The 17,404-nt window shown below is 42.2% G+C and overlaps 2 protein-coding genes across 9 annotated transcripts in view; one reads left to right on the top strand and one right to left on the bottom strand.

The window, feature by feature from the left end:
• The first annotated feature begins 61 nt into the window (after positions 1–61).
• KIF20A (kinesin family member 20A) lies at positions 62–10,483 on the top strand. Of its 3 annotated transcripts, none has more exons than XM_065690757.1 (19): positions 62–139; positions 718–894; positions 1,359–1,448; positions 1,579–1,698; positions 2,150–2,288; positions 2,378–2,565; positions 2,653–2,797; positions 3,512–3,712; positions 3,945–4,056; positions 4,171–4,242; positions 4,809–4,952; positions 5,031–5,196; positions 5,447–5,611; positions 5,795–5,934; positions 6,031–6,133; positions 6,776–6,986; positions 7,331–7,422; positions 7,707–7,844; positions 8,368–10,483. In XM_065690757.1, exons 2-19 carry the CDS (start codon positions 733–735, stop codon positions 8,638–8,640), a joined length of 2,661 nt encoding a protein of 886 aa, XP_065546829.1. In that variant the 5' UTR covers positions 62–139; positions 718–732; the 3' UTR covers positions 8,641–10,483. The 3 variants fall into 3 exon arrangements, with proteins under 3 accessions (XP_065546829.1, XP_065546830.1, XP_065546831.1); XM_065690758.1 differs by lacking the exon at positions 62–139 and adding an exon at positions 153–171; XM_065690759.1 differs by lacking the exon at positions 62–139 and adding an exon at positions 470–491.
• Positions 8,964–17,404, bottom strand: part of SFXN1 (sideroflexin 1) — a 43,357-nt gene continuing 34,916 nt past the window's right edge. For 5 of the 6 annotated variants that reach the window (XM_065690765.1, XM_065690766.1, XM_065690761.1 and 2 more), the window contains 5 exons: positions 16,710–16,837; positions 16,119–16,168; positions 11,180–11,229; positions 10,497–10,544; positions 8,964–9,086 (listed from right to left, as the gene is read on the bottom strand). In XM_065690765.1, the coding sequence (XP_065546837.1) occupies positions 8,990–9,086; positions 10,497–10,544; positions 11,180–11,229; positions 16,119–16,168; positions 16,710–16,837 (373 nt within the window). In that variant the 3' untranslated portion in view covers positions 8,964–8,989. Of the gene's footprint in view, positions 9,087–10,496; positions 10,545–11,179; positions 11,230–14,419; positions 14,521–16,118; positions 16,169–16,709; positions 16,838–17,404 lie in introns of those variants that run through there. The other variant, XR_010615170.1, reaches the window with a different exon arrangement.

The raw sequence follows: 17,404 nt of genomic DNA, 5'->3' as shown, positions 1-17,404 counted from the left end.
GCAGAAGGCGGAGCGCCTAAGCCCCGCCCCTTCTTGCCCCACGGCGGGTTCTGATTGGCGGCCGGGCAGGCGCGGGCTCCCATTGGCGGCGCAGGCTGGCGGCGAGGTTTGAAACCCCAACAGCAGGCACCGCGCGGAGGTGAGTTCGAGGAGGTAGCGCAGGAGTAGCGGGTCTGGGTCTGGGTCTGGGTCTGGGTCTGGGTCTGGGTCTGGGTCTGGGTCTGGGTCTGGGTCTGGGTCTGGGTCTGGGTCTGGGTCTGGGTCTGGGTCTGGGTCTGGGTCTGGGTCTGGGTCTGGGTCTGGGTCTGGGTCTGGGTCTGGGTCTGGGTCTGGGTCTGGGTCTGGGTCTGGGTCTGGGTCTGGGTCTGGGTCTGGGTCTGGGTCTGGGTCTGGGTCTGGGTCTGGGTCGAGAAGCCCCGTGTAACTCGGAAGAAGCTGTGGTCTCTGGGGGTATTGTGGAGGGCGGCCTGCGTGGGAGCCATATGCGGCCTGTGCGTGTTATGTCTACTGGACGCCATGTGGCGGTCTGTGCATGCAGGGGTCCCGTGCGTGTGTGCATTCGCAGCGGTATCCTGTGTTGGTGTGTGCGCAAGGATAGTTTCTTTTTACAGCCCAAGTTTGTGGGGGGCAGACTGTAGTGGGGTGTATGTGTGGGGACCAGAGTCTGGACTCAGACTATAACATCACCCTGTCCTCACTGTGCCTCTTTTTCTCCAGGAGCTGTGTTGAGGCATGATGGCGCAAGCAGTTGCCTCCCCGGGGCTATTCTCTGATGATGATGCTGCAGCTTCCCCTGTTCTTGAATCCACAACAACAGGGTTTGGGGCTGATGTGCGCAAGGACCTGCTGTCGGAGTTCTCTGCTATCTCTCCAAATCCTGAGGGCTCCCAGCAGGTGAGGCTGGACCTTTAAAGTCACAAGCAGGGCTGTGTTTTGACTTGCGGCTGCTGTGTCTCTGTACAATGGTGGTGTGGTGCAGGGCCAACAGACACTCTTCAGGAGAGGCTAGAATGAAATGTTGCTCTGGGGGAGCAGTTCCTGTTATGAGCACTGCACTATGAAGTGCCTCTTCACATGATTCCTCTTAGTGTGGTGCTTCGTCTGGCCACTGGTTTTGCTGTTAGGTCTTCCAAGTTCTTGGTCTAATTCACTAGCTAAAAGAAACACTAGTGTGACTGGAAATGCCTAAGAAAACTTCTGGTATTGCTGGGGATTTTGGGACAGAGAAGTGTCCGTTAGCTCCTGAGCACTAGTTGGGGTAGCTGCGTGTCTTTCGTGCTGTGGTTCCTGTAGTGTTTTGGTGGAGGCTGTGAACTGCATCTCTGGCTGCTGTGCTTAACCTGTGCTGATTTTTGCAGCCTGCAGCTGAAGACAGTGATGGAAAATTAAAGGTCTATTTGAGAGTTCGTCCTCTGAAATCTACAGAACTGGAAAAAGGAGAAGACCAGGTAAGACACTGAATGAAGCAGTCTCTGAGCTGGCTGCCTGTGTGCTTGTTGGGAGGTGCTACTATCCTTTGCTATTTATGTTAAGGCCTCTTTTAAACTAATGCGATGAAGGGGTTTATGTGTTCTTTAGGGCTGTGTCTGCATTGAGAATTCGGAGACCCTTCTTCTAAAAGCCCCTAAGGACTCCTTCACCATGCGAAGCACAGAACGTGGAGTGGGACAAGCAGCACACAGGTTCTCTTTCACCCAGGTAGGTAACTGGGACAATCCACCTGGAAGTCTTCAGAGCTTAAACCATCCTTACAGCTTGAAAGCTGGCTCGCTAATGTGCACTGATTCTAACGCATTGCATTAACTATGTGGTCTTGAACAACCCTCTGTTTGCTTCTGTTATTGTTTCCTTAGTTTTTCTCTTTTTAAGCTGATCCTGACAACTTTTTTTGGCAGCAAATACCAACTTCTTGTTTTGATCCTGAGGCTCTAAACACACTGGAGGCTATAGTGATATCAGATATTACTGCATTAAGGAAGTGAACAGCTTGTTTTAATGATCTGGACTGGAATTACTGGTGGGCCTGTTTCTCATGATGTGGGGCTAGTAAAAGGAACAAAGATCTACATAGTATTACTTGAACAGCTATTAGCAGTCAAAAGATAGGAAAGATCTACATGAAGCCATTTTTCATGTATCTTGTTCGCAGATCTTTGGACCAGATGTAGGGCAGAAATTCTTTTTTGATGAGACAATGAAGCAGGTGGTCAAGGATGTACTGAATGGGCAGAACTGGCTGGTTTACACCTATGGCATCACCAATTCAGGGAAGACTCACACTATTCAGGGTAAGGAAAACACTAGGTGTTAGGAGCCTGTTGAAGGAGTTGTCTGCTTCTACATGTGAATCCTTAGCTTGCTGCTGTTCTTGCTTCAGGAAGCAACAAAGATGGGGGGATTCTGCCTCGCTCCTTAGCGGTCATCTTCAACAGTGTGGGGGACCAACTGTACAAAGGCATGGATCTGAAGCCCTTCCTCTCCAATGAGGTGATCTGGCTGGACAGCAAGCAGGTGCGATTGGAAGAGACCAAGAAACAGACCATGCTGCGGGGAGGTCTGTGGGAGGTAAGCACTTGGCCTTTAGGTTTAATAATACTAGGGGAAGGATGGTGTCATACAACATACATGCTCATGTTCTTTGTTTTCTTCCAGGAGGAGCTGTTAACACCAATGAAGAGGAGTCACAGTGCTGAATCTCAGCTCCAGGCCACTGCCAGTGGCAGTTTTGACAGTGGAGTGGCTGGCCTCTCTTCATCTAGCCAGCTCACCAACCATTCAGATGTCAGCCAGACAGAAGGTATGTCTGGAAGCCTGTTGGGTACTACCTGCTTCTTATTGGAGGGTGGGGGAAGAAAGAGTGATGGCTATTTGGATGCTGTGTTGTGGGTAAAGGAGGAAAGGTGCTGTTGTTTTGCCAATTTTCCCTTTGAAAGATAAGGATGTTACGGCTGAAGAACTTTGTATGTTGGCAAGACATACATACAAAGAATTCACTGCTGCATAATAACCAGCCCTTGTGAAATGGAGAGTTATTTCATACCACTTCATTCAAGGGGTGTGGTTACTGAGCAGCTGAATGCCATGAGATGGGTATAGCTGGAAAGCAAGGTGCTGAAGTGACATGTTGCACTGAGCTCTTGTGCCCAGACTCTCAAACTTAGGAATGACCAGCTCATCTGGAAGGTATTGGCAGCATGGAGTGATTATTGAGGATTAAATGTCGCTTATACTAAGAAGAGTTCATGGTTGAAATATCCTATACTTCTGAATTCAAGAATATGGACATAAAAGGTACCTACACAGGAAGAAGGATGCTCTTTAAACAGATTTTAGGCTGCCTCAGTGCGAACATGCATTAGAGTAGGTCCAAATGAGAAGAGGTACACAGAATAACTTGGGTCAGCGGTAGTGTTCCTGCTGGAGAAAGACATCTCACTCTGGCTAAATTTTTCAGGCTGTACTTGTGAAAAGCTGCAGTCATGATTTTTTTTCTCCTTTGTTTTTCCTCTAGAGATGGGCCCTCGCTGGGCTGACTTGGACCGCATTTCACTCACTAACACTGGAGATGTGCAGTTCTCCATCTGGGTCTCCTTCTTTGAGATTTACAATGAGTTAATCTATGACCTGTTAGAACCAGCTTTATCCGGCCAGAGCCGCAAGAGGCAGACACTGCGGCTCTGTGAAGACCAGACTGGCAACCCCTACGTGAAAGGTAGATTTACCCAAAGGATATTACTGGCTTCCTAGGGAGACTTGAGGGACTGGGTAGGTGTGTGGCTTAGCAGTGCGATGTGCTGGGGATGCCCTCTATGGCTGCCCCTCAGAGGTCTCTGATGTCTGTATTTATAGGAATGTTAAGTTTGCTAGTGGCAAGGAAATGCAGTGATGAAGTTGGGGCTAATAGTCTCCTGACTGCCTTGCCCAATGTGTGCCTGCTTTTCCAGATCTGAACTGGATCAATGTCCGAGATGCTGATGAGGCCTGGAGGCTCCTGAAACTGGGTCGGAAAAATCAGAGTTTTGCCAGCACCCACATGAACCAGAACTCCAGTCGAAGGTCTGAAGGGGGAGGGAGGTTGTTTAGATGGAATTACAATTCTGAAGGGCATCTCGGAGTTTGTTTGAGAAAGGTTGTGCTTTCTTTTTAAAACATCTGCCTGTTTCTTCACAGTCACAGTGTCTTCTCCATTCGGATCCTGCACTTGCGAAAAGGTGGCAGTGAAACTGTTCCAAAAATCAGCGAGTAAGTTTTATGCTCTAGGATTTGAAGGTGTTCTCTGTGAACTCAACTTCCTGCCTTTTGCCATGAATGCTGGGTATGGGAAATATCTTGAGGAAGGACTTGTTGAAAGCATGTGGAGTAAATGTTCCCACTCTTCTTGGAACTGACTGAGAATTTTGTGAGGAGTACTGCGGAGTACAACTTGAGGTAGTTCTTAAGCTCTTTGAATGAAGGTAAACGTGAGTAACACTGCACCTGCATCAGGGCTGATTTGAGTGTTACCAATGCCTGCTCCTGACGTGTAGTTGTCTCAGTACCTGGGAAGTGGCTGTCCTGAGGACTGGCAAAGGGCCTTTGAAGTTGACACTACAAAGCTCATGTTGGTTTTACCTTTTTTAACCTCCCTACACTTAAGAGTAGGCCTTTTCGTCCAGCAATAGCACATACACCCTAAAAGTGCTTTCTGTGCCCTTGTGGGGCGGGCAGGTGAGCAGGGTGTAGGGGATTGCAGGGTGTCTGAATTCTACACCTTGATAGAACAGGACAAACCCAGTAGCTCATGTGAATATCCCCTGTGTCCTCTTCAGGTTATCCCTCTGTGACCTTGCGGGGTCAGAGCGCTGCAAAGACCAGAAAAATGGGGACCGAATGAAAGAAGCAAACAACATCAATACCTCTCTCCACACACTGGGTCGCTGCATTGCTGCCCTCCGCCAGAACCAGCAGTCCAAGTGAGTATCCAAAATTCCAGAGGGAGGATGTAGGGAAGCTGTTCTCTTCTATGGGCTCACTCTTATTTCTCCCCACAGATTGAAGCAGACCATGGTTCCCTTCCGGGACAGCAAGCTAACCCGCGTGTTCCAGGGTTTCTTCACTGGACGTGGGCGCTCTTGTATGATTGTCAACATTAACCAGTGTGCATCTACATATGATGAAACTCTGTATGTAGCCAAGTTCTCAGCCATTGCTAGCCAGGTAAGCAGCACAGACCAGGATACATCTCATGGTCAGGATACATCTTGCTTCTTGAGAGTGAGCCCTTTTCCATCACAAGACAGGGGGAATGCTTGCAAATCTTTCCTATGCTTCTCCAGTGGATTATTACCTTTACAGTACTTCCAGATTCTGCTAAACTGAAAGAGTTAACAGGCTGCAGAGAAGTGCTATGCTTAAAGGCTGTGCAGCTTCTTTTGTGGATTAGTAATAATGGCCTCTTCCCCTTCAGCTTGTTCAGGTACCACCCACAAAGCTGGAACTTCCATCCATCCAATCAATCATCAAAGAGCACAACAGGCGAACCAGCCAAGGTGCAGAGGCAATGGCAAAGGATGAAGTGGAATCAGGAGATGACAGTGAGGATGAAGCGGATGTCTCCATGTATGAGAAGGAGGTTGGCTGTGTTTTTTGTTTGTTTTTTTTTTTTTTTTTTACAGCTGTCATGCACAGAGGATCAAGAACAGCTTTTAAAGAATCTTAAACCTAGGTCACCTTAGCCTACAGATACAGGATTACCTAATTTAAGTTTCAATTCTGTTGTGCAGTGCGGGCAATGGGGTCTGTGCCTTTTTTGCAGGACTTGCTGCGTGTAGTGGAAGCTGCACGAGAACTGCTGGTGCAAGAGCGGCAGGAGAAGCTGCAACTAGAAATGCGTCTCCGTGAGGAGATCTGCAATGAGATGCTAGAGCACATGCGGCAGAAGGAGCAGTGGTGCAGGTACAGCTTATGTTGATCTCCCTCCCTTTGTTAAAGGTGAGCTATGCTACCAAGAACTGCCAGTCCCTGACACATTGTTGTTTGCTCTCTTTGTAGCCAACATTTGGATACTCAGAAGGAGCTGCTGGAGGAACTGTATGAGGATAAACTGAATAACCTGAAGGAATCACTCACTGACTATTACCAGGAGATGATCCAGGTGTGTTCAGGGCAATGAAACATTAGGAAAGTGGCACTGGGTTGAGAGGGCCTTGGGGTACTTGAATCCAGGAAGGGGACTTAAGCAAACTGAAAGATTTTGCTTTTTGTGGGATTATTGGATAGCCTGAGCCACAATTCTTGCTTCTTGTCCACTGCTTTATTTAGGTGACTAGGTTTTCATCCCTTAATCTGAAAGTTACTGTTCAGCCATTCTGACTCATCTATTTGTTCAACATGATTCTTTCAACCCTTCATTTTTTTGCTAGTTGCTTGTTTTGCACTCCTTCAGATTAACACAAGATCTGTGAATTTCTTTTTTTTTTCTCTTAGTTATAATGATGGGCATGGGCCTATCTGTATTTCTCATGCTATGGCATTTGAGTGGTTTCTGTGATTTGCTGCAGACCTCTCTGAAGATGCCAACTCTTAAAAAAACCCTCTTATCTCTAGAGGCTGTAAAAAAAGTGGATTAGGCTCCTAGAAAATGGGTTCACACTTTGCACTGAAAGGGCACTAAGGCTGGGTCCAGTGTGTAAAATTTCTGTTTGTGAAAGCCTCTTGGAAGAAAAGACATTGAAAGTTTCAGTAAAGCTGTGTTAAGATCATCTTCTTGACTATTTGAACAAACTTGCTTTCCAAGGAACGCGATGAGAAGATTGAGGAACTCCAAGCTGCTCTTCAGGAGGCAAAACAAAAAATGGAGAGCTTGGATACTAAGCAAAAGGACTTGGGACAAAGCTTGCGCCGATCAAAGCGAGTGGCAGCTACCTCATGTGCTCTGCAACAGGAGCTGGAAGATACTAAAGCAAAGCTAGAGCAATGTCAAATGGAGTTAAATACTGCAACAGCAGGTAAGGCAGTGATGCTACACTGGTCCTTAACTACACCAGAGCAGCCCTTATAAAGGGTTAGAGATACATTTTATCAGTAAGCACACTGGATTCAGACATCCTGAAACCACTATTCTGGGTTTCACTGCATTTTCATGTGAAAGTGGACTTGAGGGCAGGATCATATCCCAGTTCAAATTCTGAAGTTCCTCCGCATAATTGAAAGAGAGAAGCCTGGAACACTTGTGCACGTCTGCACAAAGCTTTTCTCGGCTTGCCTGTGGCAGCTTATCTCAAGGGGAGTCTTCAGAAAAACTGAAAGCTTATGATAGTACTGTTGCTCATTGCTTTTTGTCGGTTCCTAGAGTTGCGCAAGTACCAGAAATTGCTGGAGCCACCTCCCTCCGCCAGACCCATTACTGTGGATGTAGACAGGAAGCTGGAGGATGGACAGAAGGTAACTCCATCTCTGTTACAGAAAGGAACACTTGCAGGGCAAGGCAGTTGCCAGTTTAACAGTGTTTGGAGCTGCTGTTTCCAGATTTTTAAGCAAATGGTTGAAATTGAAATGGGTCTGAAAACTTTTACTAGAGATGTGGAAGGCTCTGTTACCTGGGATCCCAGTGTACCTCCCTTAAATGGAATCCTCCCTCAGTCCTGCATGTCTGAGTTACCCTTGGGTGGCTTTGCTTGCACAGCAATGTCAAAGCTAGCTCTCATGTTGAACCTTTCTTCCTGTAGAATGTCAGATTGCTGCGTTCAGAATTACAGAAACTTGGGGAATCTCTTCAGTCCGCAGAAAGAGCATGCTGCCACAGCACAAGTGCAGGGAAACTTCGAGAAGTCCTCTGTACATGTGATGACATTCTGGCTAGACAGGTAATGTTTCTGTTTTGTTGTGGTTGTACAGGGGGATTTACTCTATGTGCTTTGCCATAATCAGCAGAATAACCTCGGTTCTTGACGCTGCAAATAAAAATTACATTCTCTAGATATATGCTATTACGCCAAGGGATGTATACTGCTGATTTTTTCCAATGGCTGAGTCAGCCTGCACATTTAACTTCCCAGAGGAGACCCAAACTGTTAATGTTCAGCCGACAGCCTACACCTAAAGCAGGAGAATTCAGAGTTCTCACTTCCTTATGCACTTCACTCTATCACAGTTGCTATGGCAGCATATTTGCAGAAGGATGGATTCAGCTTTTTCCTAGCCTTACTGTTTCTATTTTGTTATTGAACTGCTACACTGTTGACAGTAGAAGCTTTTATACATGGCCTTATTTAGCTCACCAGTTAATGAATTTTGGCAAAGGCAGATTATTATCTTCAGTTCATAGTAACCAAGAAGCTGGACAACTTGTCATGTCAATGCACATATCTGTTGCCTTCACTTTCTCAGGACCAAACACTGGCAGAACTGCAGAACAACATGATGCTGGTAAAACTAGACCTGCGGAAGAAAGCAGCTTGTATTGCAGAACAGTACCACACTGTACAGAAGCTCCAGGCTCCTCCAACATCTGCCTTAAAGAAACGGTTCTGTGCCAACCGGGAAAACCTACAACCTAATCAACCTCCTGGTAAAAAGCCCTTCCTGCACAACCTCCTGTCACGTTCCGCTCCCCGTCCTGCTGCTGGCAGAGGGTGGCAACTTCGTTCAGTTGCTCTATGACTTTTTATCGAGAAATCCCTGCCCTGCTATTACTGGAATAGGTGGCAAATCCAATATAATAGCATGTATTTTTGTGTGCTTGTTTGTTGTTGTAGCTGCTTGAGAGCTTATGTAAACATTTTTGGATATGTATGGTTAAACTTTTAATTGATACCAAAGTGGACAAAATGACCTTTCGTATTTTAAACACTACAACGAAGAAAGTCTTTAAATATAAAATAATGGAGATGATCAAAGTTGTTTAACGAAAGGACAAGTTAAACTGAGCTCTTATCTTCAACTACGTTGGCACAGAGTTCAAAAATAAGGTCACAAGATCCTCCTTGAAAGTTACTTTCCCTTCCTTGAATTATAACCCTTTATTAAAGTATACACGTTCTACTTCAGGGCTGTTCTTTTGGATCTTGGCTTGCAATTCTGGCTCCAAGCGTGTTACAGACATAGAACTAAGCAAAAGAAACAGAAAAATAGTTACATATAACAAGCACTTGAATGTAAAGTAAGACGGAAGACATATCTGGTTAAGCTTCCTGGAGTGTGAAAAGAGTTTTCAGTTCTTTTTTAACTTCTCATGAAGGAATTGTGCTCACAGTGCAGGGGCAAACAAATCCCTGCTTAAAAGGCAGCAGGACAGTCAATAGAGTCAAGAAATGACTATTGCTACTACCATGATGGCTAGGAAATAACTTAGTTGCTTGCAGTTGTTTCTGGCAATAGAAACTCAACTTTTTAAAGGTGTTTTTATTAAATGTAATGTATTTGCCTATTTAACTTGCTGCCTGATTTTAGTCACTTTAATATAAGGTTTATATGAGTCATAAAAGTGAATTTAAGCTGCCAGGTCATTAAAATAGCTGCAGTTTCTTAAATACTGTTTCAGGTACAATTTTCTTGTGAAATGCAGAGCCCTGGTGAAAATCAAGAACTGTACCACACTTGCTGTGCTAGTTTGTTAAGTCATCTCCAGGTAGCTTAGCGCTGCTCACCACCATTCTCAACTCTGCCAGGTACAGAAGCAGAAGATGTCAGACTGCTTTACTGTACTCCAGTAATGGCATCAGATGAGAATTGGATATTGTTTTCTGGAAGTTTAAAAGCTACTTTACTTGCTCAGTATTTTAATGGATTCAGCTCCAGCTTGCACTGTTTAAGCTACATTTGGCAGCTTGTCCAATTTAGACAACCACTAAACTATGAGGGACAGCTTAATTGAATTTAAGACCCTCTTCATATTACATACTGCATATTGCGCTAACTTTATTTGCAAGTAACCCATCCAGGTTTCATTCTGTCAGCTATATTGTTTCTAAGACAGTTTTCAGTACTGAGCTATTTGTATTAATGAAAAATTCTTTTTGGGAAAATATAAATAAATTTCAAATAAGCACATATAGCTAAGTGCTGTTCTCTGTATAGGCCAGCATTTCCAGCTGAAACTAAAATGGGACTGGTTAATGAAACTATAGCCTTACTGGATGCCAATATATATTATTTAGACCACATTAGCCTTTTTTATGAATCATTCCAGTGATTCTTAACTCTGTATTATCAAGCTCTCAAACATCCCGTCATGAGAGCATGTGGTTAAACTATGCACCCAAACCGCTTGTTTGCTGTCCCTATGTACCTGTATCTTGAGCTGCTGAGTCTGTAAACAAGTAAGCCCAATTCTACTGTTATATATTACTGATGTGTAACACAGTTACTGTTCTATATATTCTCATGTTTATTACACTTGTTTTATGGGAATTAACTGTATGCTCTAGGAAGCAATGATGTGTTTGTGTTTTTGCAATACCTTGCATGCAGCTGGGAGTGTAACATTAAAATAAGAATGATGTAACAGGAATACATACCTTTTTTGAGGAAATAGTGCACAACACAGGGGTGTGGCAAACACAAGACTAAAGGAGACAAAAATGGGTTTGCAAGTTAGGGTACTAAATGAAAATTCAGAACCTTTAGGCATGGTCTTAAGGCAGAAAGCTCTATTTTTGTATACAGTGAGCTAAAGTTCCATGAAGTAAGTGCTTTGTGACCTTTGTTTCTTGCTGCATTATACCTTATGAAATCTTTTATCTACTATGTAGTACTAAATGCATTAATACCATGCTTACAACTATGTATATAATTATTATTTGATGTCCTTTGAGTGTTTCACATTGGTGTCCATGACAACATAAAACATTAGACAACAGCAGCTGCACCTGTACATTAATCAAATGTTTCAAGAATTCACCAACCTACAGGATTAGATTCCGGTTATTGTTTATGGAGGTAGCAGCCAAAGCACCTTTTCTAATCAAGCTGTTCGATGCCTTTTGCCACTCCCTTTCTTTCTCTCTCCCTCTGCTTTTCTTGTCAGATTCTTCATTATTAATGGCTTTTTTTTTTAATATGGTGTTATCAGTTACATTAACTGTTGTAGCCTTTTTTTTTTATTTATTTAAAGAAAGAGCAAATACTGCAACTTCTTCTAAAATAACCACTTCAACTATCTCTTAAAATAGCAGACACAATCCAAAGCGAACTCACTTACCAGAATCCAACTAATCCAACTTGAATAGGAGCACTCATCCAAGGATACCTCTGTTGAAAAGAAAGTGCACAAAGTGAGGATGGTATCTTTTCTCCCCCTCCCTTCCCACCTTCCTGGAATTCTTATATTCTAAGAGACATGACGAAGGCAAAACAATTATCAGTATACATTAAAGCTGAGCTCCACTTCGAGAGTCCAATCCCTTTCAAAAGTAACAAGAAAATTCCCAGTGATACCAATGTACACTGATACTCTGAGCAAGTGTCCCTTCGGAACCAAGACAGCTGATTGACTGTTTTGTCTTCTTCTCTTAGCCATTTTTTCTGACTTTGCGTAGGAACTTGCCCCTGTAGCAAGTCTGGTACCCAGTTATGCAAGAGTTCACCTTTTATTACAGAAAAAAGAGTAGAAGGATTGGGAAAATAAAGCTGAGAAAGCAACACACAACATACGGATGCATTTTTAGCATATTACTCGTTACTGCAACTTTTGCAGAACCTGGAACAGCTACCAAGAAATAGGACATTTTTCATGTAGGTCTAAACTATTTAGGAATCCATTCCCCCCCATGTTAGAATTTTAGTGGAAGTTAATTACTAATGATACAAAACTAGACCCATTCAAATGATACTGCTGCAATGGCCTGTTGCTGCAATAAAATCAGTGTCTCTGGTTAGTAGTGCACACACAACTGCACATCAAGGAAGCTGATTTTAAAACAAAACAGTGAATGAGTTAAAATCGCATTACAGTGGATGATGTCTTCAAAAAATGTTTTGTTTTTCTGCAAGAAGCATTTCTCAAGATGTAGAAGTTAGAGGGGAAACTGGTGAACAAGAAACAGGCACTAACTGAGAGCAAAAATAGAACAAAGAAATTTAGGCAGCTCGGTAGAACAAAGCCTGGTGTTAAAGAAGATCACAGCAGAATAAGAGGCATGGAAAACAAGCCTGTGAAGTGTAAACTTTCTCCAGAGCCTGAGGGAGAAGAAATGATGTAGAAGATTGCTTCTTTTTCCTACCCCCCACCCGGAGTCAAGATGTAATCCAGAAATGAGTGCAGAAGGAGCCATGCAATTCAGCAATAACCTGTAACAATAGACAAGAAATGGAAAAAAGACAGTAATAGCAAGAAAGATAAAGTGAAGGCAGCCGTGCTCTGCTGTTCTGCCACTCCATTAAAAAAACCTTCATTTGGCTGTCAGCTGAGATAAATTCACTCAAAATGCTCTACATTTTATACACTGGAAGAGCGCATGACAAGAAATGGTGTGACTGACAGTGTAAGGAATGCTGGACTGTGGCATTGGTAAATATTGCACATATTTGGGAACACAAGTCAAACTATGAATGACTCCAGCCTCTGAGGAGAATAAAGGGAAAGGGATGCTATGCATTGCAGTGTGAGCGTGGGAGCTGAGATACGTAACAGAAGATCCCAAATATAATTTCACAACTGAAAAGGTTGTTGGAGGGTGTCATGAGAGTAATAGATGGTTTAATACCTCTGTCAGAGTTGGTCCCTGATCTGAGAGAGATCTCTGCTAGCACAGGCAATATGAACGACACCTATTTCATATGCTGGAACATTTTTACCAAGGTACTTCATCTGAGTTACAGCCTTTATTTTTCAAGAATGCTACCAGGCTGTGCTCATGAAGAAAGATGGTGAGATAAAACTCCAGCACTGGGAGGTCAATCTTAAGAATTGAGTTGCCCAGGGAACAATGTAATACAATAAAGCAAAACTCAAATGCAAGATGTACATCCCTACAAAGAGATAAAATGGAGAAGTACAAGACAGCAGAAGAATTTACTGTGTTAGAGAACTATAACTTAACTCCAGAAGAAGGCAGTTCCTGATGAATTAGAATTTAATTTCCAGATGTCTTTATGGCATCTTCAGGGGTTAGTGTGAACAGAGAAAATGGAGAAATGATAATTAAGCAAACAAAAGCCATAATGAGAATCAGCTTTTTTCTCACTGCTTCCTTTCATTGTTGGATTTCAAAATCTGTCAGCTTTCCAAGGCTAGCCGTTTTCAAAAGAAAAAGAATAACTGAAATGGCAGTTAAATTAAGAATGTATGGAGGACCTTAAGGCATAAGACATTCAAGAATGATCCTTAAAAAAAAAAAACAAACCCAAACTCAACCAAAAAGCTCTCTGTTCTAGTTTTGTAACAGTTTTGAATATGTATTTTAGTTTCAAACTAAGAGACCCCAAGGAGCTTATTTTAGGGATATATGAGGAAATTTGTGTAACGAACTTTAATATTAATACAGTACAGCTGCCATGAGAAACAGTAGCTGAAGCTGTAGGAGCAGTAATATAAACTGAAACTTCAGTGTCAGTTGGAATTTCCAGAAGTTTCTATGAAAAAAATGAGTTTGTTTTCTTAGGAGAAAGGTTACCTGTAATTAAACTAAATCTACAAACGCTGTGCCTCAGAGCAAGGTTGTTTGTGGATCTTCCTGCTGTAGCAGATAAAATGACTTGGTTCTGTGCAGAGCTAGTCAAGTGTAATGGGGTAATGAACACAGACATTATTCAGCCCACTCAAGAACTACTACTCTGAATAACGACCTAGAAGGCAGCCAAAGCCACTGCTGAAACCTATAGCAAAAGCACACATATTAAAAAATATTTTTTCAAGTAAAGCAATAATTAGATTCTTTTTGAAGCAGTGAGTATGTGCTTGTGTTCTAAAAACATTTTTGAATCATTTTCTAGCAGTAACTTTTGGGAATATTGTTAATTTATTCTAATGTCACCATCAAAACGCTCTCATGAGAAACAATGTCGGAATATGGGGGATGAATAGTGCTACATAATCTTCACCTTATTTCAAATATCAGAGAATGATAGCCTGCTATCTCAGACATCAGCATTCCAGAAGCTTTTCTGATTTACTGCAGAATGTCATTCCATTTTCTCCATTATTTCACAAACCATTTGCCTGTTTTCTGGCCTTGTGCATTGCTTAATAGGCTTTGGCAAGCATACAAGAATTATTTTCAAGAGTGATGGTGTGCAAAAGCAAAGGCTAAGAATAATGAGTTAGTAAAGCATTGTGTGGATAGTGTTGAAGGACTGCAAATGGGATGGTGCTTCCAAAACCTCAAGAGGACATGCAGAAGCTGCTTGTTAAAAATGCAGCTCATTCCTTAATGGTTTTAATACTAATCTCTACCAAGTGTTACACTGACTACCTGCAGAACAGTTTTTCACCTGAACTCACAGTCTTTGAGGCTGAGGGTGTGGAACAGGTGAGCATAAACGGTCATGATGGTACCAAAGACCACTGAGAAGTCACTGAAGAAATCGCTCATTTTTGCTGATCTGAAAAATTCACAACACCCTTACATTGATTATACCACACACAAACAACAGACAGTTGCCTCCAAACCCTGAGGATCACTGTAACTTCTTCACAAATGCCATGTATTTGCCAGTTGAGTTGATGGCATTTGTGATATTTCACCCACGTCAAATACGTATAAAATAATCTTAGCTCTAAATTTATTTATTTATTTAAACAAGGGTTAATGTTCTGGGTAATACGTACTCAGGAACGTAACACTATCTCAAGCAGCTTAAAGCTATTCTGCAAACATGGTAGGGGTCAAAAGAAATCAGCGATTAAGTATTAGCCAAATCTGTAAAAGGCTCTTCATGCTGCAGAGAAACGGCATATTTGGATGCACAGCAGCATTACTTCCTTCAGGAGATACAAGCAGCACACACACAGTCATTCACTCTGAACCCAAATGCCACATCTGCTTTTACATTCTGAGCAATAGTGTTCTGTGTTAGCAAGGGGAGTGGGAAGAAAAGAACTTCAGGGAAAAATATGGTTTCACATTTGGAAGACACTTGGGACTTCTTCCCAATTTCAAATGGTGCATGCAACTGGGTAATCTAACTGCACAAGAAAAAGGAAAGGCAGAAATAATAAGAACTATAATTTAAATATTTTAGAAATTTTTATCTTAGGCAAACAAAACCAGACAACTGCCCCTGCTTGTCCTGCCAGTCCCCACCCAAACCACTTTTCCAAGGGAGGGTCTGGAGGCTCAGACCACACTTTCTTTTCCTAATTTAAAACAGGAAGGAGACAGATTATTTTGGGCTACCATTCCCAGCTTGCTTGTGGGTTTCACAGGCAGAGACTTTACCTGGAGCTATGCAGTAAGTAAATCAGTGATATCTGCTGGTGAAGATGAAACTCCCTTTACTGGTAAAGGATTACAGAGTTCCTCATCTGAACATTATTTCTCTTGTGTTAGACAACCCTATAATTAATGGCATTATTCTTCTTTAGCCTCTCCTGCATACACAGTGCACGATGTTGATTTAGTTTATATATTTACTAAGACCAGATCTTTGACTTCATACTACATTAACATAAACAGAATATAAGAAATAAGTAATCTTCAATGAAGCATGCCCATTCTATGTCTACCTTGCACTTTCTCATCCTGTAAATTTTAAAGGATCATTTTCAAAAGAGATTTTTACCATCATTGTTGTTTCCAAAGTCAAATTGCTACTAGAGCAGCTAAGCAAAATCTCCTTATTGCTATGTTGAGGAAAAAACATTAAAATTTTCAATGTTTTCCTACTAAACTCTATTCCAAGTCCCAGAAGAAGGAAGATTCATTTACTAGGAGGAACTCTGCATTTTAAGAACAATTATCAAAATAACAACTTCATATTTTCTTTAATGTCATTTACACTGTGATAAAAAGAACCAGGCTATCCCTGTCTAAGAAAGGCATAAACAAAGCAACAGCTGTAAAGCACAAGCTCTACTCACACTCTACAAATGGTGTCCTTCCAGAGTGTTTGGGTGGCAAATATGAAGACTCAGAAAGTATTTTAAATTCATGACAATATTAGGATAGGAAATACATATACATAGATTGTCTAAGACTAACCTTTAAAAAGGCTTTCTTTTCCAGTGTATTCATTATGAAAGGAGGAATTGCTGCAAATAAAGAAAAAAAAAAAAAACATCAGCCTTGGAGAAAAAGGCACTTTGTTTTAATTTTCTATTAAGATTAATACAGTATTCACAGCCTTCTGTCATTAACTGAGCTTTCATTTCACATTGCCAATTCAAGATACTGGATTGGTATTTACAGAGGTAAATTCTCCCAATAAGCAAACCTCCTAATTTCACACACAACTAAACCTGAGCTCAGCAACTTGGCACTGGGCAAAGCACCTACTCTTCACTAAACCAATTCCACTCCAGTGGAATGTGTTGCCATTCCTTTGCTATCTGTGTCTTTTCTGCAAAAGCATTGCAGGAGCTTTTCTGCTGCCCTTCAGTGCAACACACAGTGGATATTTTCACAGCAAGAAATGTCCACTTCTCTGTGGAACTTCTTAATGGAAATGTAAACACTGGCTGCATTACTGTAAGATAATTCGGCCTCTAAGAAAAAATCACTTGCATAGACTTTAATCTCTCTCACATTAGGAACTGACAATCAGGAGCTGCACATTACTGCAGTTATTCTTACCCATGCCAGGAGCAGCCATAAGAATCCTTGATATAACCACCTGGGCAATTGCCTGCTGAGCTGCCTTTGATGAGTCACCCAGTCTGTTTCCATTGTCATCCATGACAGGGATTCCAAACTTGATTTCTCTGTTGAATAAGGAACAAAATAAAGCAATTACAGACATGCATTTACTCTCCTTTTCGTCACCTTATCTCTGTCCCCTTAAAATTGTTGTTTCTAAGAGTTAGTTTGTATTTTATTTTCCATGTTAACCGGTTTGCGACACCCTTTGGCACAAAAATTTCAAAAGGCAGAGAAAGATCTGGGGGATAATATGCTCAAAAGCAAACAACTGAATATTTGTAACAGCAAGCTTCTGCTTGAGTCTGGTCACATGCATTCTGAAGGGAAGAAAAGAGATAGATGTGTTATTTCTGCATTTCACAGAACGGAGAGGTTCCTTCAAAAAGCAATTCAGAAACGTGGGATCTTCTGGACTGCTCTGGAATTACTCTGTCCTTTCCAGCAGACAAAACAGGGAATACAGGAAGATTAGAACTAAACCAGAAATCTTTGTGAAGGCTCCCCTCTGACATTCTAGGCTGAGTTTTCATTTCAGCCACTAAAAACATAATTGAAAGCGTAAATGGATGCACAAACCAAACTACATTTCTGTATCTGTATTATTCTCTGCTACATCTTATCCACAAGTG

This window comes from Lathamus discolor, chromosome 10 (assembly GCF_037157495.1).
Source record: "Lathamus discolor isolate bLatDis1 chromosome 10, bLatDis1.hap1, whole genome shotgun sequence".
Taxonomy (NCBI): Eukaryota; Metazoa; Chordata; class Aves; order Psittaciformes; family Psittacidae; genus Lathamus; species Lathamus discolor.
The sequence above is the reverse complement of the archived record's forward strand: the minus strand, read 5'-3'. Positions and strand labels throughout refer to the sequence as shown.